The 25,520-nt window shown below is 50.5% G+C and overlaps 10 protein-coding genes across 10 annotated transcripts; 3 read left to right on the top strand and 7 right to left on the bottom strand.

The window, feature by feature from the left end:
* Positions 1-1,232: 1,232 nt before the first annotated feature.
* FPRO_05304 (uncharacterized protein) lies at positions 1,233-3,650 on the top strand (the record flags this gene model as incomplete). The annotated part of the gene is made up of 2 exons (XM_031230907.1): positions 1,233-3,086; positions 3,252-3,650. The coding sequence occupies 2 exons, from the start codon at positions 1,233-1,235 to the stop codon at positions 3,648-3,650; spliced, it is 2,253 nt and encodes a 750-aa protein (XP_031080997.1).
* Positions 3,651-5,137: 1,487 nt separating this feature from the next.
* On the top strand, positions 5,138-7,296 carry FPRO_05303 (uncharacterized protein; the record flags this gene model as incomplete). Its single annotated transcript, XM_031230906.1, has 7 exons — positions 5,138-5,269; positions 5,327-5,456; positions 5,508-5,898; positions 5,947-5,998; positions 6,044-6,451; positions 6,503-6,761; positions 6,809-7,296. The coding sequence occupies 7 exons, from the start codon at positions 5,138-5,140 to the stop codon at positions 7,294-7,296; spliced, it is 1,860 nt and encodes a 619-aa protein (XP_031080996.1).
* Positions 7,297-7,572: 276 nt separating this feature from the next.
* On the top strand, positions 7,573-9,480 carry FPRO_05302 (uncharacterized protein; the record flags this gene model as incomplete). Its single annotated transcript, XM_031230904.1, has 1 exon — positions 7,573-9,480. One exon carries the CDS (start codon positions 7,573-7,575, stop codon positions 9,478-9,480), a length of 1,908 nt encoding a protein of 635 aa, XP_031080995.1.
* Positions 9,481-10,957: 1,477 nt separating this feature from the next.
* FPRO_05301 (uncharacterized protein) lies at positions 10,958-12,829 on the bottom strand (the record flags this gene model as incomplete). Its single annotated transcript, XM_031230903.1, has 1 exon — positions 10,958-12,829. The coding sequence occupies one exon, from the start codon at positions 12,827-12,829 to the stop codon at positions 10,958-10,960; it is 1,872 nt and encodes a 623-aa protein (XP_031080994.1).
* A 310-nt stretch (positions 12,830-13,139) lies between these two features.
* FPRO_05300 (putative prolidase (Xaa-Pro dipeptidase)) lies at positions 13,140-14,737 on the bottom strand (the record flags this gene model as incomplete). The annotated part of the gene is made up of 5 exons (XM_031230902.1): positions 13,140-13,239; positions 13,305-13,411; positions 13,458-13,829; positions 13,873-14,512; positions 14,565-14,737. The coding sequence occupies 5 exons, from the start codon at positions 14,735-14,737 to the stop codon at positions 13,140-13,142; spliced, it is 1,392 nt and encodes a 463-aa protein (XP_031080993.1).
* Positions 14,738-15,219: 482 nt separating this feature from the next.
* On the bottom strand, positions 15,220-16,443 carry FPRO_05299 (uncharacterized protein; the record flags this gene model as incomplete). The annotated part of the gene is made up of 3 exons (XM_031230901.1): positions 15,220-15,434; positions 15,483-16,191; positions 16,240-16,443. The coding sequence occupies 3 exons, from the start codon at positions 16,441-16,443 to the stop codon at positions 15,220-15,222; spliced, it is 1,128 nt and encodes a 375-aa protein (XP_031080992.1).
* A 1,111-nt stretch (positions 16,444-17,554) lies between these two features.
* On the bottom strand, positions 17,555-18,554 carry FPRO_05298 (uncharacterized protein; the record flags this gene model as incomplete). Its single annotated transcript, XM_031230900.1, has 2 exons — positions 17,555-18,107; positions 18,154-18,554. 2 exons carry the CDS (start codon positions 18,552-18,554, stop codon positions 17,555-17,557), a joined length of 954 nt encoding a protein of 317 aa, XP_031080991.1.
* Positions 18,555-19,627: 1,073 nt separating this feature from the next.
* Positions 19,628-20,662, bottom strand: FPRO_05297 (uncharacterized protein; the record flags this gene model as incomplete). The annotated part of the gene is made up of 1 exon (XM_031230899.1): positions 19,628-20,662. The coding sequence occupies one exon, from the start codon at positions 20,660-20,662 to the stop codon at positions 19,628-19,630; it is 1,035 nt and encodes a 344-aa protein (XP_031080990.1).
* A 1,232-nt stretch (positions 20,663-21,894) lies between these two features.
* FPRO_05296 (uncharacterized protein) lies at positions 21,895-22,896 on the bottom strand (the record flags this gene model as incomplete). The annotated part of the gene is made up of 1 exon (XM_031230898.1): positions 21,895-22,896. The coding sequence occupies one exon, from the start codon at positions 22,894-22,896 to the stop codon at positions 21,895-21,897; it is 1,002 nt and encodes a 333-aa protein (XP_031080989.1).
* Positions 22,897-23,508: 612 nt separating this feature from the next.
* Positions 23,509-25,286, bottom strand: FPRO_05295 (putative aspartic proteinase precursor; the record flags this gene model as incomplete). The annotated part of the gene is made up of 3 exons (XM_031230897.1): positions 23,509-24,388; positions 24,438-24,561; positions 24,608-25,286. The coding sequence occupies 3 exons, from the start codon at positions 25,284-25,286 to the stop codon at positions 23,509-23,511; spliced, it is 1,683 nt and encodes a 560-aa protein (XP_031080988.1).
* Positions 25,287-25,520: the final 234 nt, after the last annotated feature.

Below are 25,520 nucleotides of genomic sequence, written 5' to 3'. Positions count from 1 at the left end.
CAAGGCAGCGTAGAAAAGAGTTTTGTACCTTGGTTTTTTAATTGGGACCTGGGTGGGCTTGGCTTGTCCTTGGGGGTGTTCACTTCCATCAATTCGCCTGCAGCGCAAGACTCAAAACCACCTGCTCCCCGCAGCACTCTTATCCTCGATTCCCTTCAGCATCTCCACCAGCTCTGATTGCTGTCGACGAGTTTATGACCACCGACTGACTGACTGACTTTACTTCAACAGACTTCCTCCTCAAGTCTTTGATATCAGCAGCCTCTTTTTTCATTGTATTTTGTTTTTTCACTGTTGGTTCATTGATTGATTCTTGTCTTTGTTGGTTTCTTGTTTCATGTCGCCATCGTCCTCATCCTCATCGCCATCTTCATCATCTCAACGAGCCTCCTAATCCGACGACGACTCTTCTCGCTCACGTTCAACGGATCCTCATCTGCTGTATCACTTCACTGTGATACCATCAACCCAACCACCGCCAATTGCCGAACTGTGCCTTTCGTGGAATTCTATCTGCTCTGTTGCTGGAATATTGCCAGAGCATTTGTTTTTCTCGAGTCGTATCAGTTTGCCTGCTTTTTTTTTGTTGGAGTGCGCATTGATCAATTTCATCGTGTAAGTAGTGCACTGCACCTTATCGCCCGCCCACTGAAACCACCATCACTGCACTCACTGTACTCCCCCTGTGGATGCACCTGGACCTCAGCACAGCACTGTCCTATTGTTTCGCTCGTCCTCTTATTGTCATTCCATCGCAACAATCGTCATTGTTCATTTTTTACTTTTCATTAATAGCCTGTGAAAACCTTTTTAATGTCAATTGTCTCCCATCAATCAGCTCTTATCTTTTCCCACGTTTCTTCGTCTAATTATGCATCGCCACAAAAATTCCCTGTTTCTTAACCATGCTAATCAGTGCCTTCCCCATTATTAGACCTGATCTCGATCTCCTTGTGCGCCTGCCTTGATCTTCATCGCATACGCTAAGAGAAAGAGAAAAGAAAAAGCCACTTCTCGCTGTAGCGCATCCCGCGCAACTGCCCTTGAATCTCTCTCCATCACGAGAAGAGAGCCTCTCATCTCGAAAACCTCTATTATTTACCTGGGTTACTTCTTTTACTTTATCCTCCACGTGGTGAAGCGAAGATCCTGGCAAACGGCTTCCACGGAATAACCTCCTCCTCTCCTCCCCCCTTCTTCTCCCTCTAATCACCACACAACCCACCTTGGGAATGCCTTACACGCCACCCTCACATCGATCTCCCGCTTCGTCAGCCTCCGCGTCGCCTGTAGCGAGTCGGCGGTCGTCGCTACAATCGAGTCCGAGACCTAGCCTTCCGCGATCTGCTTCATATCTTACAAAGCATCGACGAACACCTTCAGCTTCAGCCCTCAGCGATGGATCGACAGGGACGCTGACACCGCAGGGAACATCGGAGGATCTTAAGAGCATGGGCACAGCTGTGACTTCAAGCGTGAGACAATCACCACCACCCGTCACAGACGAACGCACAATGCCCATGGGTGCCATCATCTCGCCACCTGATTCTGCTTCCTCCGGTAGCGACGACGAGGAGCAAGAACCACAAATCCGAGGTCGAAAGCTTGACAAGGCTCTGCGGGACGCTGTCAGCCAGATCCCCATGCAACGTTCATCATCTCCTCCACGATCACAATTGCAGCATCAGGACAGCACAGAACATCTCCAGCTCCGCCGCAAGGATGCTGTACATCTCAGCTTCAGCACAAGCGCACTAGGCGATCTCGCAAAGGGCCGTAAGATGGGACACGTTCGATCCGCCACTGAGCCAAACGCTGGCATCTCCAAGTCAAACGACAACTCGATATCAGTATCAGAGGAGGAGTCTGACGAGGACCTGCTTAAGAAGCCTCAGATGGTGCGAAAGAAGTCTGGTGAGCTAGTCCGACCTGCCCTCCGTCCTTCTTCCCGAAGACGCCCCTCAAGCATGCCCGGTACCCCCATCTTCTCCAAGGCTGTTCACTTTGATTCACACCTCGAGCACGTCCGACACTTCTTGCAAGTGGACCGACCTCTGGCTGTGAGTGCTGGATCTTCGCCAATTGACAGCTACGAGAGTGATACCGAGTATCCCTTCCCTGGCAATGGCAAGCAGACTGTCCGCACCCCTCCTTTTGAGTGGGAGATCCTTACCACAAACTTCCCTCACGACTCAGCCGCACGTAAGTCGTCGCCCGTTCGACTGGAAAAGGTATGGCTCTCGGCCGATCAGAAGTCCCTTCTGGGTTCTGTGGCTGTCGCCAACATCGCCTTCTCCAAGGCCGTTACCTGCCGTTTCACTCTGGATTACTGGAAGACCACCTCGGAGGTTGCCGCTGACTACAGCCACGAAATCCGCCCCCGGGAAACGCCGCTGGGTCATGATCGCTTTACCTTTTCCATCAAGCTTGCTGACACGGCCAACCTCGAGTCAAAGACCCTCTTCCTCTGCATCCGCTATACCGTCAACGGACAGGAGTACTGGGACAACAACAGCAGCTCTAACTTCCAGGTCGACTTCCGAAAGAAGCATCTGCCCATGAACGGGAAGAATAACTTCCAGGGCGCTTCTTCCCGACCCGCTAATGGCCTTCCCCGGAGCAGCCGACGCACCAGCAGCGCCAATGTCCCCCGACCCAAGTCGATGCCTGCTGGCTTTGGTGACTTCGGTGACGATGCTAAGCTCAACTTTGATCAGCCCATCCACGAGTATCTCGGCGAGTCTGAGAACAGCACTGGCGGTCTCCGTCTCAAGTCCAAGTCGGCTGGCAACCTGGCTAGCGATAACCTATCCAAGGATTTCGGCTCGCCTAGCGGACTTGCCTTCTCTAACCGTTACGACTTTGGCGCTTCCTTGAGTGCTGCTGTCCAGGCCGCGAAGGACAAGGAGGCCTCTCAGGATAAGGATGGACTTTACATGAAGGCCAATGTCCGGACTCCCAAGCCCGCCCTCACTGTCCCTGAGCCTGCCACCAACGCTAAGAGCCAGTCTACCAACGGAGCTACCTCTCCCAACTCGACCATCTCCAGCTCTTCATACGAAGAGTTGGTCAACAAGTACTGCTTTGTACGTGCCCCCGAAGTTCGCCCTGTTTCACCCATCGCTTCTGGTGCCCGTCGCCCATCCCTGATCCACCAGAAACTTAGCATCAGTCTCCAAGGCCTACGGGATGGCACGGCGACACAGAAGCAAAATGAAAGAGTCGGTTACTAACAATTGTTCGTGTTGCAGTTTGGATCAAAACAGTCGAGTCCTGACATGAAGGATGGTACACTCAGCGGTGCCCGCTTCGACGGTGCTGCCGGCGGAAATCATCATCGCCGCAGCTACACCACCTCACTGGGAAGCCCGAACGGAAATGCTCATCACGCCGGACCCGCAGCTCACCATACCCTTCAGCTGCACGGCGCCATGAGCCCTCCTTCAGGTGCTTCGACACCAAAGGATGCGTTCCGTGCCAACAGTACTTCGCCTTCACCGAGACCTTCAGCCACGGCTAGGTCGGCTTCGCCCGCCTTCGTGTCGTTTGATGCTGCACCCTCCAACGATTTGTCGTACCATGTCCAGCAACAGATGATGGATAGGTTTCCCTGGTCTGATGGACATGCTGCTACGGCGATCCGAGGATAGAGTCGTACTGGCGACCGTGGAATGAGGTTGGACTGTTGACGTCCACCAGCAACACAACATCAATAGCAACCCAAGATTGCATCACTATCTTGATATCTAATAACCCTTCAACACTTATGGGACGAGACAACATTATGTTTGTCGCCCAACATCACTACTCTACCCCGGCTGTTTGATCCGAAACAGCACATCCTTTTGACATTCAGTCACTGGGAATGCTTTCACGGCTGACGGCTACAATTGTTTGGCGTTTACGGTATTGGACTTGTGCTAGCCTGGCATGGCGAGCCGGGCATCCGCATCGGAGTTTGGGAGCCACGTTTAACTGCGAGTTCTGATTTCCTCGTTTGCTCTCGCGGAATATCACCTGCTTGTTTTACTCTTGTTTTTTAATCGGAACTTTCTGGCCATCGTCACCGCTCAACCCCAATGCTTGCTTCTCGCCGTTGAACGGACCGAGACATGCTTTAATGCGGGTTTGGCGTGTGATGAGACAGACCATTGTGTTTTATCTTTAGGTATGCGGATAGTTGAGCGAAGCCTGGTTTTACGCGTGTCACGAATGTCTCCGAGGCGAATGCCTAAACGATGACTTGATTGAATGCGAAGACTGTATAATGGCGAATGGACAGGACAATTGGGAATGGATTCAAAAAAGTTTGCCTTCCGATGAATGGAATGCAATGCGACGGATTGTGTTTGGAAGGGAGGAAAGGAGTTGGGTCAGAACAGATATAAATTATACTATACACTACAAAGCTGCCAGAATGCAATGCAGGTACAGCTCAAGAGAATCATTTGCACCTCTGACTTTTATCTCATTCTGTGATGTGAATGTTGTGATTGACGCTGATGATGAAGTGTGATGAAGCTGGAGTTTGGTGAGAGGGTCGTCAATGGGCTTGTTGTTATTGACATCCATGACGAGGTTGAAGTGGTCCATGCATAGTGATATCTAATTTTAACTTCTGCCGACATGACAGTAAACTTCAATCGAGTCTCTTTTCGTACTCTAGACCGAATATCCATTCCTCATTCCGGAGAAATTGTCTGGCAAGCATCCAAGCCACGCACCGTAAGCTCAACAAGGCTTCGTGATTGGCCGGCTCGCCAACAAACAGCTCCATCCTTTGTTCAGCCTTACAGACAATGCCCTGGCCGTAAGCAAACACTCCTAAATCAGTATGAACCAGTGGGCCGCAGAGTCATCAGTGCATTATATTGTTCTCTTCCTTCTGGGGTATCGTGAGCGGTGATTGGCCCGGTCGCCAAACATGGTTGTGGTATACTCAATTGAGAGCAGTGATGCAGTGTTTCATGGAGTCTGAGCCTCTTTGATGATGAGGGATTGGCGAGATGAAGCGTTGATCAATGTTCTGGGATTGAGCGATGGGAGGATATAAGAGCGTGAGTAGATCGCTGGGAAAGAGGAGGAGTATCATTCATCTCATACACTCTTCTATTTCTGTTGGTTCTACTAGTTCGCAATGAGGCTTTCGAAGAGTTTCGGTTTGGCGTTTGTGTCGTTGGTGGCAGCTCAAGAATGGGTGGCTGCGCCAAAGGGTCTAGAAGTCGTGTCGTCCAAGTTGTTCAATGGCGCCGAGATTTCGTACAAGAAGGTAAAGCTTGAAGCCCCCCAGCGGTGTTAGACGATGGAGTGACTAATAAGTAAACAGACTTCTGTTTGTGAGACTACCGAGGGTGTCAATGCTTACAGCGGCTATGTATCGCTTCCAAAGAGTCTACTGCCTGACTTTCAGCATTGGGATGAGAAGCAGAGAGCCCATCTCTTCTTCTGGTACTTCGGTACGACACCCTACCCAATATCATGTAATGTTATATACTGATAGACCACAGAGGCTCGAAACAACCCATCCACAGCCCCAACATCAATCTACATAGGCGGCGGTCCCGGCTCATCCTCCTTCGACAACACAAACGGCTTCCCCTGCTCTGTAAACGCCGACTCCAACTCAACGACCCTGAATGACATATCATGGAACAAGCACGTCAACATGCTGTACATTGACCAGCCGCTGGGAACGGGATTTTCGTACGTTGATCTAGTGAATGGGACATTCGACACCCTCACGCAGACGTTTACACCAGTGAAGGGGGGAAAGGTGCCCACGACGAATGGGACGTTTTTACAAGCTACTTTTGACTCGGGGGAGTTGGAGACTGTGCCGAAGACGACGATGAGCGGTGCTAGGACGATGTGGGCTTTTGCACAGGTTTGGTTCAATGAGTATGTTTTGCCGGGAGAGTTGTTGATGCATTGCTGATATTGATTTAGGTTTCCGGAGTGGCAGACCAAGAATGATGAGATATCCCTTTGGACATCATCTGTAAGTCTCCCCACAGCCCTTACTTACTACCACTAACATGTTCAGTACGGCGGCTTCTACGGCCCCAACTACTTCTCCTACTTCCAAGACCAAAACACCCTCATCTCCGAGTCCAAACCGACCTTTGCAAACGCTACGATTCTTAACCTGGCAACTCTAGGTCTTCAAGAACCTGGCATTGACGCACGGGCTATGGCGAAGGGGTATGCTGATTATGGTCACCATAATAACTACGGTCTTCAGTTCTTTGACGATAAGACTTACAAGGGTATGCTAGAGAAGATTGAGGAACCGGAGACGGGCTGTTATGCGTTGATAGATAAGTGTCGCGCTCTCGTGGCGGAGGGCGATCCTGAGAGATTTGGGAATAACGAGACTGTGAATGAAGCTTGTCTTGCAGCGACGAACCTGTGCTTCTTTGGGATCCAGGGGACTTATCAGGCTACCTCTGATGTATGGCCCCTATCACCATCATTTACGTCCTTACTTACTGACTTCTGCTAGCGATCGCCTTTTGACATCACACACTCCAACATCACGCTCTTCCCAAAGCCTTACATTGAGAACTTCTTCAACCAGCCTTGGGTCCAACGCGATCTCGGTGTTCCGCTTAACTTTACCACGGGAGTCAACAATATTGGTAAAGTGTGGTTGGGACAGACGGGTGATATCATGATTGGGAGTCTTCATGCTGTGGAGAGGGTTATTGAGCGGGGTGTTAACGTTGCGTTGATATACGCTGACCGCGACTATCGCTGTCCTTGTAAGTTCTCCCAGAGTTTGACTAAGGGTGATTGCTAATTGTCAAAGGGTACGGCGGTGAAAACATCAGTCTTTCACTAAATTTCCCCTCTGCTTCTGAGTTCCGCTCCGCTGGATACACACCCATCAAGACGAACTGTTCCTACACAGCCGGTTTCGTCCGCGAGCACGGTAACGTATCATTCTCACGAATTTTTGAGTCAGGACACGGTGTAGCAGGCTATCAACCCGAGGCACTGTCCGTGATCTTCAACAGAGTCATGTCGCGGAGGGACCTGGCGACTGGGGAGGTTGATTTGAGGAAGCATGTGGGGTACAAGACCAAGGGACGTAAGAGTGTGAGGGATGTGAGGAACAAGGTTCCTGAGTCGCCGGTGAATACGTGCTTTGTTAGAGATGCGCCGCTGAGCTGTACGGATGAGCAGTTGATGGCGTTGGCGGTGGGTGAGGCCAAGGTGAAGGATTGGCTTGTTGTTGAGCCGAAGGGGAAGAAGCCGAAGGCCATGAAGGTTGAGAGGAAGGGACGCTACGTTTGAGAGTAAACTGGATGTTCAATTGATTGGGTTAGATATGGATTTACTTCATTTCTATTGTTATTGTTTATGTAGAGATTTATTGACTTACACTGATTGACTCATCTGCATGAAAGTGGACCACAAGAGCTGACGTCACATGCCAACTCAGCTCTGCCAGCTCAGCTCCCCTCAGCTTCAGGACCCCTCCCTCACTAACGAACTCTCTACCCTCAGCCGAAATAACCTTAACCTTAGCTTCCTCCTCCATCTTCACTTTTGTTTCTGTCTTCTTCCAAAATGTCCTCCCGCGGTGTCCCAGAAGTCCTCTTCAAAAAAGTAGACGAATACGTCGACTCCCTCGCGCCCCAAATCCAACCCCGCATCACCTCCGAGCTCGAGACCTTCCAGCAAAAGACCATCGACAGCCTCGAAGATAAAGTCGTCGACGCTTTCCGATCGCTCTTCAACAAAGATAAGGATTCCTCGTCACGAAGTCCGTTCGATCTCAAGGATGATGCGCCTGATGCCTACGGTGGACAGAGTCTGCCGTTTGCGGATGAGTTGGCTAAGTTAACGAGGAGTTTTACAAAGATTACTGATGAGGCCGGGGATGATTTACGGGATATTTTCGATATCACGGAGGGGAGAGCCGGTGGGCAGGATACGAGATCGAGGGGAGGGGAGACGTCGCGGGGTGGAGGTGGTGCCAAGGGGTTCTTGTCCGCTGCTTTTGACGCGGTGCAGGACCATCTTGAGAACAACAACGGCCGAGGAGGAAGTCAAGGCTTTGAACTCGATGGTCTACTGGGTGTGATCAGCAACACTGTCAAAGACGCTGCACGAAACCCCGAGGAAAAAGCACGCATGATCAGTCCCGAGATCAAAGAACAAGTCGGCGCCAAACTCCGCGAACAACATGCCCCGATCGCAGAGCAGTTTACGCGCATTGCTCTCGACCACATCAAGCGCTGGCTACGAGGAAACACGAGCACCAAGGATCTAGGCGATGGTGTTAAGGGAGAGATTGAAGATCAGGTCAAGGATCTCGTAAAGGGAATTGGGGGTTTGTTTGGGAGTAAAAAGTCCAACGAGGGTTCGGCGAGAGGGTTTGGCGATGGAGATCGTGATGGTGAACGCGCTGATGGCGAGAGCGGCGGTTTCTCAAAAGTCATAAGCGACAAGCTCAGCACAGGTATCGCAAGAGTCCACAGAGAAGTCCGTCTCGAGTTCCGCAAGATCCTCGGCGGTATTGAAAAGCAGCTCTTCGAATTACTACCCGACCAGTTCCAGCGTCCTCTCGAGAAGATCCTCGGCGGAAACCCCTTCGATACACAGCTCGACCGTGACGCGGGACCAGGTCACTCAGCGGATAGAGGGTTTGGGGATGATATCAAGGCGAAGTTGGTGAACAAGATCAGAGGGCTGGTGAGGAAGGTCCAGGAGACGCTGAGGGAGAGTATCCTGGGTGTTGTTAATGGTGGGCATAGGAAGTTTGAGAGGCAGAGCTGGGTGTTTGTGCAGAATATGGTGGAGATGAAGGTGCAGAAGTATCTGCCCAAGGTTAAGATCTCGGTGCCGGATGATATTGGGAATGAGGGTGTTAGTGTTGGTGCGCCGGCTCAAGCGAATCTTGGTGGTTCGAATGCGCCTGTGCCGGCTTCACAGGGAGGACAGGGAGGATACTCGTCAGGTCAGGGAGGTTATGAACGACCGTCGGAACAACATGGAGGGGGTTACCAGCAGCCGTATAATCCTCCCTCACAGTTTGGGGACAATCGACCTGATTACCAGCAGAGCCAGGACTACAGACCGCAGCAGAGTCACGATTACAGGCCTCCCCAGGAACAGGACTACAGGCCTTCTCAAGGGCAGGACTATAGACCCCAGCAGAGTCAAGACTACGGACCTCAAGGGCACGACGAGTATCGACCTCAAGGGCAACAGGGCGATTACCGACCACAGCACCAGTCCCAGCAGGATTACAGACCTCAACATCAGGACGAGTATCGACCTCAGCAACAGCAGCCGCATCAAGAGTATCGCCCTGACCAGTACCCTCCGCCGCCACAACATCAGTCAAGTCACTCGGGGGGATACCAGCAGAATGAGGGTTATCAGAATCAGGGTTACCAGCAATCTCAAGGCTACCAACAGAACCAAGGGTACGGGCAAGGCCAGAGCTACGGAAGCAACCCTCGCTACTAAGAGCGCATGCCAACCAACACCACATGAACATTTGCAGATAAGCGATGCATTGCGAACTTATGCACAAAACATCAGATACAACAAGCAGCACAAGGGTACATCTACGCCGATGGCTTGGGCGACGCTAAGTACATAGATTGATGAATGAACGGCCATTTCCATGATCTGATCCCGTCCCCTGTTCTTTGAATTGACTTATCAAAATGCCGAACACTCCGTCTCCCCTCCCGCTGACAGATAACGCTCTAGAACGCCTCTTTGCTACCGAGACCCTGGGTTGCCCCACAGATCCTGAGTTCCATGCCTTCCACCATCTACGGACTACACTAAACCATCATATCATGAAAACACCATGACACAAAAACCCCCGTCAATCCCACCATGTGAGACTTTCTATTCTACGACGTGCAGAACATACACCCAGGACCCTGCATCACGAAGATCTCAGCCACCCGCCCTATTCACTTGGGATTTTGTGATATCACATGACATCCCGGTATGCTTGGCAGGGTGGTCTGATTGTGTTTCTACGTAGGAGAAAACTTTGGGAGCTGCGAGTGATATGATATGATGCTTCCACGTGCCTGGGCTTTCGTCACAACGGCATGATTTTGATGACCGAGGTTTCGTTCTAGCGCTGGGGTTTGCCAGTGGCTTCGTTCGTGATAACTGCACACCCAGAGCAGAGCGCGGTCGAAGTCCGAGATGTGCATGGCATTCTGGAACATGGGAATTGCGCGATAGCTTCAAGGGTTCTTGATTTCAGGGTCCTGGGAGTGTGATGGCATCCTTGTATGCGGTTCCGGGGGGTGTAAGGGACCTTTGGTGAGGGAAGAGATAACTTCAACTAGAAAACTCACGATCTGATCATGATGGTGTTTTTGAAGAGATCCGCGGATGCCGCGAGAGTTTGATGATGGGAGACGTCATGGGGATATGTCATGGGAAGTACGAGCCGAGACTTTCTACTATGATATGAGATCTGGGTAAGCGAGCGAAGTATCGCGGGGGGTGTCTTGGCCGTTCGATGGAAGAGGCTCTGCGCCTGAGAACTTCGTCGCTAACTAGAGATAGTGGCGACAAGCTCGCTGTCTCCACAGGAAGCTTTACTCAGCTGCTTGGGATGATAGTGACGTCCAGGCAAAGAGCTGGTCCTTCAGCTGCTGGTAGTGAGCGTTGTCTGAGATGCAGCTGATGCTTCTCCTTGACTTAGCTCTTTGTCAAGTCACAAGTTGCTCACACGAGATTGTTAGTCTTATCTGTTGTTCCCGTATCGAAATGTATCCTGCATGTATTATGAGTTGTCTTCATTGCAAGTTCCCTTGAAGGAGCTGCCTCAATCTACACCAGCTCCCTTGCTTTGGGACGAGCCTGACTTCTTCAAACCATTACCCTCTCAACCCTAAATACGATGCACAGAAGCCTCCTTTGATAAACACGCTCTTTTATTAACATTACTTATATCCTCTATGCTTCATCACCTCTCAACCCACAACCCTCCATTCCCATAAACCTGATCCCTCAAAACCCCAGCCTCACTCCTAACTCCAACCCAGTGCTTCGGTATCCTATCCATCTGACTCTGCACCATCCCCGTCGCATCCCCCAACCTCTCCTTGATCCCCTTCTCGCTCTTCACAGCCCTGACTGCCGACACAGAAACTTCCGGGCCCCAGTTCTCCCGCCCTAGACTCGCTGTCGTGGTCATCACATCGCGCGTGTGCTCTTCTAGAAAGGCTTCATTGCTGAGATTCGGGGAAGACGGGTGCAAGTGCCCCATTAGCATGACTTTCATGCGCAGGTCGAAGAAAAGTGTGTCGGAGAAGTCGTGCAGGATGTGCACCGTTACTTTGTTACGAAGAACGACGCCCGGGGGAGCGTTGCGGAGGGGTGCGATGGTGACGATTGCTTCGTGCCAGTCATCGTCAAAATCTTCGCTTTCTTTGGGTGGCAGGACGCTCGCCCACGCTGCAAAGACACCGCCCATTCTCATCTTGACCTCATCACCAACCTCGCTCAAATTCGCCGTCGGTATTCCCAGCTCACGAGTAGATATCCCCGTCCCGCGAACGACCTTGCCCGCAAACTTGAACGGGAACGGCGCTTCAGGCCCCTCATCACCCCCAAGTATCGTCAACGGCTCCATCGCCTCTCCCGATATCAACGGATCATACCGTCCCGCCTTACCATTCCTCCAGCTCTCACTAACCGCATTGCCAATGCCACTCCCGTGATACGCTTTCGTAGCGACTTTCTTGATAGTAGCGTTCGCCGGCGTGAGTCTCTTGGCCCCCTGTTCGACGACGGCACCTGCGACGCCGGTGTACTTCTTTGCTACCTGTGAACCAATCGTGCTAGCGACTTTGATGCCCATCTCCAAAGGCATAGTGCTTAGACTTGAACCGCGAACGGTGCTTACGTCGGTTGATGTGCTAGCGATGCGGAATACGGGACTGCCGCAGAGGACTTTCTTCCCATCGGCGTTGGAGCAGAGAACGAGGCGGAAGTAACCATCTGTTGCTGCGGCGGGGATACGAATGATGTGTGTTTCTCTCGGGAGATGTTTCTTCATACGCCCAGAGGCTTTCTTGACGAAACGCTTGAAATCGCGCTGTATGCCACGTTCTTCTGCCTCGGCGATATGTTCCACGCCTGTTTTTGTCGCGGGCGTGACATCGATCCAAGTCCCTGTCGTTCCCATCATTGCTTTAAGCGTCATTCCCATGTTTCCTGAATATCCCTTCTGCTGCAACCACACCGTCCTCGTTGGCGGGAGAGGCTCATCTGAGAGGATGGTGATGGGTACTGAAGTCGCTGGACCTCTGTACCAGATTAGAGCGTGAGAATGCCGAATGATGCTAAAATGCTTGTTTGACTCTGCCGGGTGACTTATAAGACCGCCAGCGAAATACTGCGCTTCTCCAAGTGCAGCTTTCCATTTCGACGAATCCTTCGGTTTATCTTCTTGAGCGTCCAACCTCGCCGATAGAGCAGATGAGCTCTTGACTCTTCTAATCTCGTTTGACGGCGCAGGACTCAGAGGCGACGGGGATAACGAGGTCGGACTTGGAATCTCATCAACCACAAAATCAACCTGATAATTCCCCCTTGGGTCCAGAAACCCTGACTGCTGCGGTGCATGAGCGCCCGTGAGATTCGTCGCCGAGCGGACCGGGCGCAGAGGCCGCGGAGGCGGAGGCGGTGGTAGGCCGGCGCCGAACTCGGGGCGGTAGGCACTGTATTCCGGGGGCGGGGACGGAGTTGGCGGTGCGACGGGGGCTGGTCGCGTGTAGTAATTTGGGTCAGACCATTTCTCTGCGTCTGGAGTTGGAGGGAAATACGGATTCATTTTGGTCACTGAGAGTAGAGTAGAGTATTAAAGAGGGATTTTTGGTTTGAGGTTCAAAAGGGAGAGAGAGGTATGTAAAAGATGAGAGCATACGTGTTGGGTGGCCAAGAAATTGCACCGTGTGGGTGGTCAGGGGTTTAGATTGCACACAGTATTCAGACGAAGAGTGTTTCTACAAGTGTTTCGACATCAAAACCAGGATAAAAGATTAAATATCAATAAAATCGCGGGGATGATATTTATAGAACATTTATTGTCTAATGATCATCTCTCAAATAAGCTTATTTATTGTGTTGGGGCTCGCTTCACTCTAACTTGCAGAAACAAGGGCCTCCATCTCATCAGCTTCCCTTGGCACATCTGTCAGGTTCTCAGAGCCAGTCTTGGTGATGAGGATGTTATCCTCGATGCTATCAAATACCGGTTAGCAAATTGCTTCGATAGCGCGACGGTGGCCACCAGAGCCATAACTTACCGAACTCCACCGACATCCCAGTACTTGTCCAGAACGTCCTTGTCGATGAATTTGCTGTGCACGGGGTCTTCGAGGTAAGGATCAATAATAAACTTGCAGAAGTAAATCTAGAAATGTCAGCACCCTGTAAAATATGCTGCGAATGTCACTTACACCAGGCTCGACAGTGACAACGCTGCCGCTGGGGAGGGTGCCCCGCACGCGTAGGTAGCGGAACAGCTTATCCTTGTCGCCAAAGTTGGGGTTACCGCCGGTATCGTGGGTGTCCATGCCAAGATAGTGACCCAGACCGTGAGGGAGGAAAGCAGCGCTCGTGCGAGCCTTGAGGATCTCATCCTTGTCGCCCTTGAGAATGCCAGCTTCGAGGAGGCCGTCGATGGCGATCTTGTGGGCGAGCAGGTGAACATCGTCCCAGACAACACCCTCCTTGAGAACGGAAATACACTCCTTTTGCATCCTAAGGACAGTCTCATAGATGTGGCGAGACTCCTTGGAGAACTTGCCCGAGAGAGGGAACGTTCGTGTCTAAACGGTCAGCTCAATCCAACCCAAGATCTCATGTACTCACAATATCGGCAGCGTAGTTGTTCCACTCACCGCCAGCATCCAGCAACAGGTTGAGCTTGCCCTCCAGAGGCGCATTGTTTGGGACGTAGTGAAGCGTAGCAGCAGCTCTTCCAGCAGCAGCAATAGGATCATACGACATCTTCTTAATACCATAAGAATAGCATCTTTCCTTGAACGCCGCCTCAAACTCCTGCTCATTCTTGGCAGTCTTGGCCCTCGCAAATGCAGCGCGATGTCCAATGCCAGAGATATAGTTCGCCTTTCGAAGCATCGCGATCTCGAACTCGTCCTTGACCACTCGCGAGGTCTCGATAGCGGTCTTCAACACATTAAAGTTTTTGTTGTCGAAGCCAATGAAGGAGACGTGGTCGGAGACTTGGTTCGCGATGGCAAAGGCGGAGGACTTGGGGTTCTCGGATCCGAGGTGTGCGAGAGTAGCGTTGAGCTCAGTGGTGAGTTTGACTTCGTCGACATCGTATTGCGCGAGGGCCTCGTCGATGCTGACGGGGAGACCGGACCAGATGACATCGTCGGGGTTGATGGGAGGGATGAAGAGTGTGGATTTCGCGGATTGGATGTCGTAGACGAAAGCGCAATCGGGGAGGTTGCACCCGGTGAGGTAGTAGAAGTATCGGCGCTGACTGCAAGATCAAAAGATTAGACGGTGTCTTGGAGATAAGGTGGGAAACGCACCGGAAGGGCTCGGGCTCGTCGCTATCTTCCATCATTCGAGTGATTTGGCTCTCGAGGTATAGAATGCCATTGGCATCGGGCACATCCTTTCGGATGAGGTCCACGACACGTTTGGCATGGTCTTTGCCTGGGTATTTGCCCTTGAGGACAGCCTCGTAGTCTTCAGCGACCATGGTAATAACTCTAGCGTGGGGTATTTGCGATAAGAAACGCGGTCGCGTGGATGATATCGTATTCAGACGTCGCACTTCCGTGTACAGGCTTTGTCGAGCTGATCTTGCCGTATTTTTAGAGAGAGTACGTGCTGTTGCTTGAAAAGAACAAGAACAAAGATGGAGGGGAGATTTGAACAACCCCGCTATGGACCTCGGATTCTTGGTCATGACGGAGGTGCATTTCACAAATTAGGTAGCTCCAGTGGCTGCATTCACTAATCGACTGCCCGTTACGGGGTCTCCAGTGTGGGGTCACGGCTGACAACGGCTTCTGCAGGCAAAACAAAACTGGATAATGAGCTTATGGAGATTTGAGATGGGAATTTGACGGATGGAATAATGGTCCGTTTGAAAGATAACGGAATGTATTAGGTGCAAGGTAGACTATGTACAATAGATAGATATTGAAAGAATAATACGCGAAAGAAGGTGAAGCGGCATCAAGCCAACTCTGAAAGAAACTCGAGAATAGAATCGTATGTGACAGTGTGTGAGTATCCAAAGTTCAGTCCATGACCTGCACCCGGCACAACAGTTGTGTTGAATCGAGAAGCTTGTGTAAAGAACTTCCTCGAGATGTCGAGCAACGAGGGCAGCTTCTCGTCTACGCTGATAGTAGAGTAGCAGTTATCGCCGCAGAAAGGAACATCGCGTGCTGCAACAATTAGTATCTGTCGTTTCACAAGGAGCAAGGTTAACTTACAGCCAGTCACGATCTGGACTGGGCCAGTGTATGTGTTATTCTTTCCCGCTGGTGCTCCCAAAGTAAGAAGTTCACCAGGCGAAACAGGCTGGCCCTTCTCATACGCCACTTCCAGCATCTTGGGGTCAAAGTCGCCCTCTGCAAAGAAGTTGATCTGAATGCCCACTGTAGACGACACTCCGACATACCCAGCGGGGTATTTATCGGCCAGAGGTGTAGCAGTAATAGGAACAAAGTTGCTTCCAACTGCGAATAGCGACAAATAAGCAGTGGCCTGTGAGAAGCCCGTCAAGACAATAGCATCAGTGAGTTCAGGACTCTCATTCGCAAGCGCATATGTAATCACCGAACCAAACGAATGTCCCAAGTGAACAACTTTGGAATGCTTGCATCCTACCCCAAGAGATCCTTCACGCGCTTTGGTAGTGAGGGCCTTGAGAGCTGCAATCTCGAGGAAGACTTGGATCTCGTTCAATGGATCACCCTTGGAAGAAGCACCGACTCCAAGACGGTCCCAGGTAAGAGTCGAGTAGCCATGCTCATCGACCGCTCGTGCGACATAACTGTAGTTGTAGTTGTTGTAAGGAAAGTCCCAGTAACTTCTATCAAAGCCAATGCCGTGCGTCATGATCTGAAGTTCCTTTCCAGGACCGGCATCGGGTTCGCAGTATGTAGCGGCCAGTTCATAGTCACCCGAGACAGTAGTAAACTAACACCGTAAGCTTGTATCAAACTATTGAGTGAGTGTGTTACTTACACCCTTCTGCACCTGTTCCGGATATGGTGGCGCACCCTGTCGTGCGAGATTGACAGCAAGGCTTGTAACGTCAATGCCCGTCAACGGCGCCTCAATAGTGAAAACGGCATTTTGAGAAGTCAGTGACACGGGAACGGTGATGTTTGTGCACTTTCGCGCCGAGGCGGCGGTGATGAGGGTGAAGAGGGCCAAAGACTTGATCATGATGACGACTGTCTAAGAAGGCAACTGTTTTGGTCTGAGACTAGGTACCTTAAGTAAAGATAGAGAGATAATTTAAAGCCTCGGAAGTGGTGATCTTTATATGAAGAGGATATGCATGTCTTAATTACAAATTTCTCCTTCATCCGCTGACCGGTCCTGCAGAGCTTAGCTGCATATACTAATTTGTGTTTCTTCTTGCATATACATTACATCCCATCCCATCCTTGTAGATATCATCTTCGATCTTACTCCACATGAGAGAAGAGGTCCGAGTCGTCCGACCATGATCGGTCAGTGCAACCCAATACCTCCTGAATAAACTTCTACTTATCTTGAAGGTTTACTAGGTTCGGCACAGAAGAGTAGCAGAATGTTTATTATGCTACAGTACGGAGTAGCACGGCACTCAGGGCACTAGCGGAGAATTAATTCTATACCCACGGACGCTACGCAACGGGTCATCTATTAAGATCTTCACTCGGTAGAAACGAACTATCCGATGTATCCATCTTGGCAAAATAACATGTGTTCAATCACGGCCAATCGGTCCAAGTTCGTAATACTCGGTGTAAGTGATTAATCTTCCCCCCCCCCTGCAGAGCCTCTTGACGTGATAGATGCAGAGTCATGTCATCGGGGACCATTTGTTGATTGTAAACCTTGCAACAAACTCAATTGACCCTCAGACTTCTTTTCAAACTTATGTCCGCTTGCAGAAATGACGAGTAGCTTACCAAGATTAGCAGATCTTGGTGGCCAATGTAGCTGAGAGGTGAGGTCATGCCGAACGGCTCCATCCCTTGCATTGTGATAGTCATAAGTCTCAACTGAGACAGACACACCGACCGGTACGGGGGCTTTTTGTTCTAGCGGCGAATGGAAGAGCATAATAAAACGGGTTCAGGCGTCTTTTTTTTTAATTGCTCTATGACGGGGCAGGGTCTGAGTCGAGAACATGTATGTCTTGAGTCTTGTCTCGTACAATAGCCCAAACGGAAGATGACAAAAAGACGACAAGTGACCAATAGCAGTAGGGCGGGCCAGCTGCATTTAGCGCATAAGCAGATTGACAAATAACAAGCATGGATCTATTTGAAATACATCTTACGTCTCACAGCTCATCCTTCTCATCCAACTCATGCTGCAATTGCATCGCCATCCCAGCAGCTGCAAAACCGCCCATATGCATCGCCTGCAAAACACTCCTCATGACCGTCGCAGCATCGCCAAATGCAAAACAGCCTTTCACACTAGTCTCGTTCAACGGCACACTAACCTTAATCTCACCCGTTACCGTCTTCTCCAGTCCCATCTGTTCCGCAAACGGTGCTGCTTGTGCAACATTAGGATGACTTACTACGAAGCCTTGGGTCTTGGAGGAGCCGTCGTCAAATGTGATTTTAACAGCAGGGCCACCGTTGATGAGAGCGAAGGATGCGATATTTCGGGTGTCGTAGTGCACTTTACTGCTGTGCACTTTTGTCTTTATGGTTGAGGGGAGAGAGGTATCGCCGTTGGTGTAGATTGTTACGGACTGGGAGAGGCGCTTGGCCATGGGAGTTACGTGGGCGAGCATGTCAGCGCTGGAGACCATGCCACCTGCAAAGACGCCCACACTCTCTGCTCCTCGCTCCTCAAAGCCATGGCAGTAAAGACAGTGGAAACTTCAGAATTAGCAAGGTACGTTCACAGCTCCGGAAGCATACTCACATTCCCTTTCCCCAGCACTCGGCATAACCCTTGGGCTGCTCCTCCACAAGATCCTTCACCCCGGTTCCAAGACCAAGTTTCTTTCCCTGATAGATATTGCCATCTTGATCAACTGCTTCAAATACACCAGTGTCTGTTTTACGCACGGTTGCGATGGTTGTGGACTTGAACTCAATGCTTTCGTACCGCTTCTCAAGATCTTCACGAGCTTTGTTCCGGAAAACAGAGGGCTCAACGTGATCGAAGCCGAGAACGTTATGCATGTGTTTTGTAGGTGCGTTGCGATACACGCCTGAGTCGAGGATGAGCGCTGTGTAGACTTGACGAGCGAGGGCGGATGCCATAGCAAGACCACCTGGGCCGCCGCCGATGATGAGGACGTCGTAGAGCTTGGATGACATTTCGATTATACGAGCAATGGGAGAGACTAAGAACTATGTTGTTTTGATTAAAGTATATGATATGGTTGCTCTTTGGCTTATATACTCTCAGCGGAGAGATCCTGAATATCTCCGGCCGGAGACTTTGATGATGGGGCGGAACCATCTAGAGGTTGGATGAAAAAAAAAGGTGCCGCTGACTTGATGCACGGAATCTCCATCTGTACTCAGGCTATTGTCATTAAAGATCAGTCGTTGTGGCTCAACTCAACGTCGTTGGCTGTGTCGCCAATGGATGACGCGCAAGAGTTCGAGGGCAAAGAGTTAGTGTCAACGTCAGCTCATGCATACGTAGCTACAATAAGATACTAGCCATCAATCTCTTCGAATCATTCTCTCTTTAAGGACTTATTGATGGTAAATTCAACTAGATCAGGGACTTTTGGGAGGTCCTTGTTGGTGATGTTGGTGATGAACTTGCATTCATGAGCCGATTAGCCGTGTATACGGATGAGCGGCATGCACTGAACGAACAACTACAATAAAAAAGTCACAGTCGCAATCATAACCACATTTTTGTCTACGGTGGTCTACTATACCACAAGATCAGGCTGAATACCTAAGGGCTAGATATCATGCTGGATGTCATGCTGGAGAATAAAGTAGAAATGCAGGTAGCAGGGATCGCACACAGCGAACAACTTTTCAGTCATAAATCACGGTGCCATGACATCTCACGACATCGTATCATCAATCATCACAGAGAACGCACGTATCGATCAAAAGTTTGAGGGTATAGTACAAGTCCAGACCAAGTCTGAGCCATCAATTGCGCTATATAAATAAAAAGTCCCGTAGGACCAATCCAAAACAAAACCAGCACTCGCTTCGACTATGCAAGCAGGTCGCTACCCGTAAGTAACTCCATCGCGATGCTCAAGCATTTCTGCGAGCACCAGCGCCTCACCCCAGTTCAAGAGACAACCCAGGCAGCGCCAAGTTTAATGAGGACCAGTCCGACGATGAGGCTCTCCCATCGCTATCTTTGCTCAGAACCACAAATCTGCAGTTTGCGTATTCCGAGTTCGGACCTGTTACGAGTCGTCACCTAGCACCACCCACGTCTCCGAACCAGGCGTAGCTGCACTATCTAAGAATTCCCGCTGAGAGGGTAAATCATCGAGTTCACTGTCTGAAACACAATCATAATCTGAGATCAAATCGGGCGGTTGAGAGGTATCAACGTCGAAGGAGGGGTTTGAACCGTCGAGTTCGTATATCACGCGCAAGGGAGCGAATGTGCGTGATGGTGTGGCAGAGGGGGCTGTGTCGTCGGAGGAGGAGAGGATCTGGGCGATGGCTTGGGAACCGCCGAGATCTGTGAAGGAGAGATCAAGATGAAGGGGCTGGTTGAAGCTGAAGCTCTGAGCGCGCTTCTTGCGGGACTGCTTGGCTGGGCGGATGGAGTAGGTGGGTTCTTCGTGCTTGATACTGTCAAGACTGAAGCCCTCGCCCCTAACCTGCTCGTCGTCGTACAGCAGTCCCATGCGATACAGCTCAGCGATTTCATCATCCTCCGTCATGGGCATCTTTCGTCCAAGGTACACATTCCCCCTCGCAGTCGAAGCATCACGGAATGCCTCCTCCCTCTCAAGCGTAGGCCTCCTCACGAGACGAAAGCGGTCGACAGGCAGAGAGATCCTGCTGTTGGCCAGATCTCTCCCCTCGACCTCATCGGAAGAACCACCAAGACTGGAGTGGTCATGTTTCCGGGCGATGCGGTTCCGATGGACTTGTGTCCATCGTGGATTCGCACGCTGCAAATTCCCCGTCGAGATCTCGTAATGCAGAATCTTTTCGAGTTGGGGACGGCGCGCGCCTCCGTTTGTGTTTGTGCTATCCTGTTGTCCACAGCGTAGACAGTGCGTCTCTCCGAAATTTGAAGTCGTGCAGGGAAACCCGGTCTCGCGGCACAGGTTGGCGCCTTTGTGTTGGGACTGGCGCTTTGCTGTGGCGCGGACGAAGTGGTTTCGACTTGTGTGGGAGCGGGTCTTTATTGTGCTGGGAGGATTGATAGGAAAGTGCTTTGCAGCTGGAAGATCCCCAGAGCTGTTGAGTAAGATGTCCATGATGGATGTTCCGGGGGCGTATTATAAGTAGGTTAGATGAACAAGGGTTTGTACAAGTGAAGGATACTATGTTGTGAGTAAAGATGTTATGTTGTCAAGAAAGGCGCAAAGTTGCGTGCTTGAACGCTAAAGGGCGCGAGATTAGGGAATATGAAAGAGGTATCTGGAAGAGTCGAAGGCTGGAGGGTGTATTAATACGATATCATCTCATCCGGGGCGATATCGTCGTGATTGGCCGCCGGAGGAGTCATATGGACTGCGGATGGCGTACTACCAACCTAGACTAGGCTCTTACACTGTATTACATTACGACTAAGGCCTTTGTCTCATCTTTGTTACTATGAGCAACAACAAGTACAGTGCTGCCTCGGCCTAGTCCTAGTTGTGTGACGTGACTCATATTGCATTGCTTGCTTGATCCGGGCGCGTCTTACAAGGCCAGGCCAAGATAACCGAGGTGGCGCAGCGAATAAGACAAGGCCTTGGGGGCTTTCCATTGTTGGGGAAGCCTTATCGACGAGGCACAGCGCATGGCGAGGCGCATGATGGGTTTGATTGACAGGCAACGTCCGTGTGATGCGGCCCTGATTGGCTGGTGGACGTAGGACTCATGACGATAAGCAAAACGAAGAGGGTGTCGTCATCTTGGAGGTATAGAGTCGCTGTGGTTATAGTGCATTGATACCTAGAGCTGCCTAGAAGGAAGTGTATTCTACCAAGGTTCTTTTCTTGAATGAGTTGTGCCCGATGACCAAAATTGCATGGATCAAGACAGGGAATCACAGTCTGATGTTACTGGGTAGGGGCTCAATGCGGATGACGACGAAAGCGTTTGATCACCGTGGAGCTGTTTTCGGTTTCGAGAAACTGGGTTAACCAACGATAACGATGAGATAGGATCACGGTGCAAGATAAGACGGTTCCCGTTGGAGGAGCTTGTTTATGGGGTGATAAGACATTTCCCCAATGAGGATATCCCGATAACACCCGGATGTTACGGCGGCTGGACGGACGAGCCGGAGGCTGTACAACGTTCAATTACACTGTAACTCACTGTATGTCGACATTGCTCTCAAATCTTGTGATTGACTGCATTTCAGCTCAAGTCCAAGATTGCATTTTCTCTAAGCGCTACTTCCCTTGATCAAGGCACACAGGTGAATGTGCAACGCCCAAAGCAGACACTCACATAACCGTAGGGTAACACTCACCAACCCCAGAGCAACCATCACTCACTCATCTGACTTGACATCCATTCCCTCAAGATACTTCCTCACATCAACCACCTCAATGCCCCTCTCCTCATTAACACTCCCACTCTTATCCCACGCAACCCCACGACCCTGCGCAAACGTATCCCTATACTTGACCATCGTGCTCGGCTCACTCTCCATCTGCCTCTTCATCTCCGCCAAATCCCACACCTCGCGCTTGAACTTTGTGTCAAAATGCTCATCTAGTAGATCTGCCAGTTCGCCGTAGGATATAGTATCTCCTGCTGTGTACACAACCTGATGCGATATACCCTGTGGATCGAGGACTATATCCGCTGTGACGCGCCCGATGTCAGTTGGTGTTGTGAGTGTGATTCTGTTGTCCCAGCTTCCGAGCGCTCTGACGATCTTATTCCCGAGATCAACGACCCCAAAGTCTGGGAGGAACAGGAAGCTCATGAACAGCCCAGTCGATACAATCGTCCAATCAACGTCCTTCTGGGCTCTCAATTTCTTCCGAACTTGTAACTGCTCATCAAACAAGTCCTGTGAACTTCCCTCCCCTATAATATCATAGTCCATCCCAAACTGCCATGGAAAGTATCTCTTAACGCCCGCTTTAAGCACAGAGTCTGAAAGCTTGAGCTGCGTTCCAGACGGTAAGCCCATGCCATTACACGAAACAACAACGTCGTATTTCCCAAAAATGGACGCTAGCTCTTCAACGCTTGCATTGACGACGTCAGCTGCTTCAAATCCTGCGTTGAGGGCACGAATGTGCTGTACTAGTTTCTTCTTCTCAGGAGCAGCAGAATCAAGGGTTGCTTGACGAAGAAGAACGGAATAGCGCTGACGCTTGGGGTGCGCGGTCAGGGCTTCCAGGATAGAGAGGCCTAGTTCCCCGGCGCCGAGGATGAGGATGTTTTGGGGCGTCATAGGTACTGGTATGGATGGATCGTTGAGACGATTGAGGGCTTGCAAGTTCTCGATGGAGAGTTCGAGAGGCGTATCGGGCGTCATATTTAGAAGAAGTAGTAGTATTTTAGGCTATAGTTTAATTCTGCGCTGCATGATGATTACGTCGTGAATAGGACGAGAATGAGGCTGGATCTGCATCTTGGCGGAGCCTCAACGCGGGGTGAACGAATAGCCTTGGCCTTGGGTGTAAGCAATTCCTCTATCTCCATGTTAAACTCCGACAACATCAAGTTATTCCAATTTTCTTATTGTATTTGTAAGAACAATAGGCTCCCATTATCAACAAATGGCAAGATCCTTGTTGGTCCACGATCCACATTGCTCACTCAATATCCGGTAGCTGAATAATCGAATTCCATCGGCAAGCCAGCCAGGGGCAAACATGACAAATGCGGAATGTCGATGGACTTTATTTCATTTTTGAAAATGCAAATACATACGAAAAAGGCCTGGTCGGCTTTTTATTAAACTCTGAGCTATACGATAGTAAATGCAGGCACCAATTTACCCCAACAAGAACGCCCACGCTTCCCAATGCAGCAAACCAAGAAAAACAATGATGATTTCTCGACTCTAGGAAAAATATAGTAGTCTAGCTAAGGCTGTATGTAGTGAATGAGGGTCACGAAAAAACAGTGTTTCGATGAAATAGCCTTATGAACTGACTGTGAGTTTGTTGGCGAATCCAACACGCTGACCCTTGAGGTCGAAGACGACGAACTGCGCCTTGAGGAGGATGTCGCCCAGAATGGCGAAGCCAATACCGTCGGAGCTCTGAATACCACCGTAGCAGACAGTGGTGGTGAGACGGCCGTAGTTGATGTAGTTTCCGGGGACTTTGCCCCGGTAGCTGCCGAAGCCAAAGTAGAAACTCGGGAGCTTCGCTGAGCAGGGGAACACCCAGACACCGTAGTCTTGGTCGACGTAGGCGCCCTTGACCTTTTTGTAGTAGAAGTTTACCAGGTAGCTGGGCAGAAGAAGGAGTGTGGTGCCGGTATCGACGATGGCCGAGTAGTTGTATTTGTGCCATGGTGCGCCCTGAGCGACACGGAAACCCTCAATGTTGAGCTGCCACCAAGGACTGTCCTTCTTGACCTTGGCGAACTGAATACTTCCATAGTACTCGCTCTGGTCGATGTAGCCAAAGTTGTAGTTTCCAGCCTTGCCCTTCTGCAGATTGGCCGTAAAGACTGGAACTGCTAGATTGTCCTGCACGTTCTGGAAGTAGGTTTTTTGAGCTGTAGGTCGGACAGTGTTCAGGCTTGACATGGCCAGACCCATGATGCCATGCGAAAACTTGTCTGCAGCGATGCCATCCGAGACTTCAGTAGCGGACTCAACGGCCTGCTTGTTGACATACGTCTTTCCAACCTGGACCTTGTCGGTATAGACAATGCCACTGGCACCAGTGCCATCGCCATATTTAATACTCCAAGTCTGACCGTTTAGTCTCTTGGAAGTTGATGACTTGTCTGGCTTGTAAAGAATATGACCAGCTTGGTCAGGTTGATATGTGTCTGTAGAAAACACCCAGCTGCGACAATTAGCAATGCTCCTTTCTTGGCCAAAGACAGGCAACTTACAGATCAGATGAGCCAGTATCAAAGTTCAGGTATGTTTGTTGAGCTGGAGTACCAATCTTGACAGGAACTACATACTGTGAATCGTAGTACTGAGGCGGTGTTGCTGAAGCAGTACCCTTCATTCCTGACAAGTGTTAGTCGTGTTCATTAGTCCGAGTGACAAGACTTACCAAGTTTATTGTTGATGAGCGCAGCCTCATGTTGAGCAATTTTTTTAAGCTTCGGGGGTAAAGGCTTGTGGTATTTGTTGTATGCCGCGATGAGGGCAATCTCGGCATGAGGCTTCTTGTAACGCGTGTTGGTGAGTTGATCCATCTTGACCTTTTCTCCACCAGCCCTAGGCTTGAGGTGAGCCGACTCGGGATCATTATCATGATCGATGGCTCGACCTCGCAATGTCTTGCCAAGTTCCTCCTCTTCTTGTTCCTCGGGATCAATGTCCCGCTTTTGCAGGCCTTTGACCCCTTCAACCTCTGGGTCAACAGCGTTGGGTGAAAAAGGATTCTTGACCTCATAGATATCCCCACGTGCCTTTAAATGGTCGTTATCGGATAAATCCCTGGGTTTTATGTCCCGGTCTTGTAAACCCTTCACACCTTCAACCTCAGGATCGACAGCATTAGGTGAGAAAGGATTCTTAACCTCGTACACGTCGCCACGTGCTGCAAGGGTTTGGTCTCCCTTGGGATCTATTGCCCTTTTTTGCAGACCCTTTACTCCTTCAACTTCTGGATCAACGGCGTTGGGTGAGAATGGATTCTTCACCTCGTAGACATCGCCACGGATTTCATGAGGAATACCCGTACTACAGCCGGCGAGGAGGAGAAAGGAAACCGTGCTGAATTTCATCGTGAATGATGGGTAGGGGAGAAATAGTTGTGATCGTGAGATGAAGATGTATCAGGAGGACGGGGGGCCGGACCTCATATTTCAAGACAATGGGAGTACTAGCAACCATGCATTGTAAGAGGCGGGCTGAGCGTTCCGGATCGAGGGCAAAGGCTATCATCCAGGCACTTCGAGATCCATAGCATGGCATTCTGGGCAAGCCTGGAGCTAAGTGAAGCCATGCTGGAGAGCTTA

This window comes from Fusarium proliferatum (genome assembly GCF_900067095.1).
Source record: "Fusarium proliferatum ET1 genome assembly, contig: FPRO_scaffold004, whole genome shotgun sequence".
NCBI classification, from domain to species: Eukaryota; Fungi; Ascomycota; class Sordariomycetes; order Hypocreales; family Nectriaceae; genus Fusarium; species Fusarium proliferatum.
This window is presented reverse-complemented; position numbering and strand designations above follow the sequence as displayed.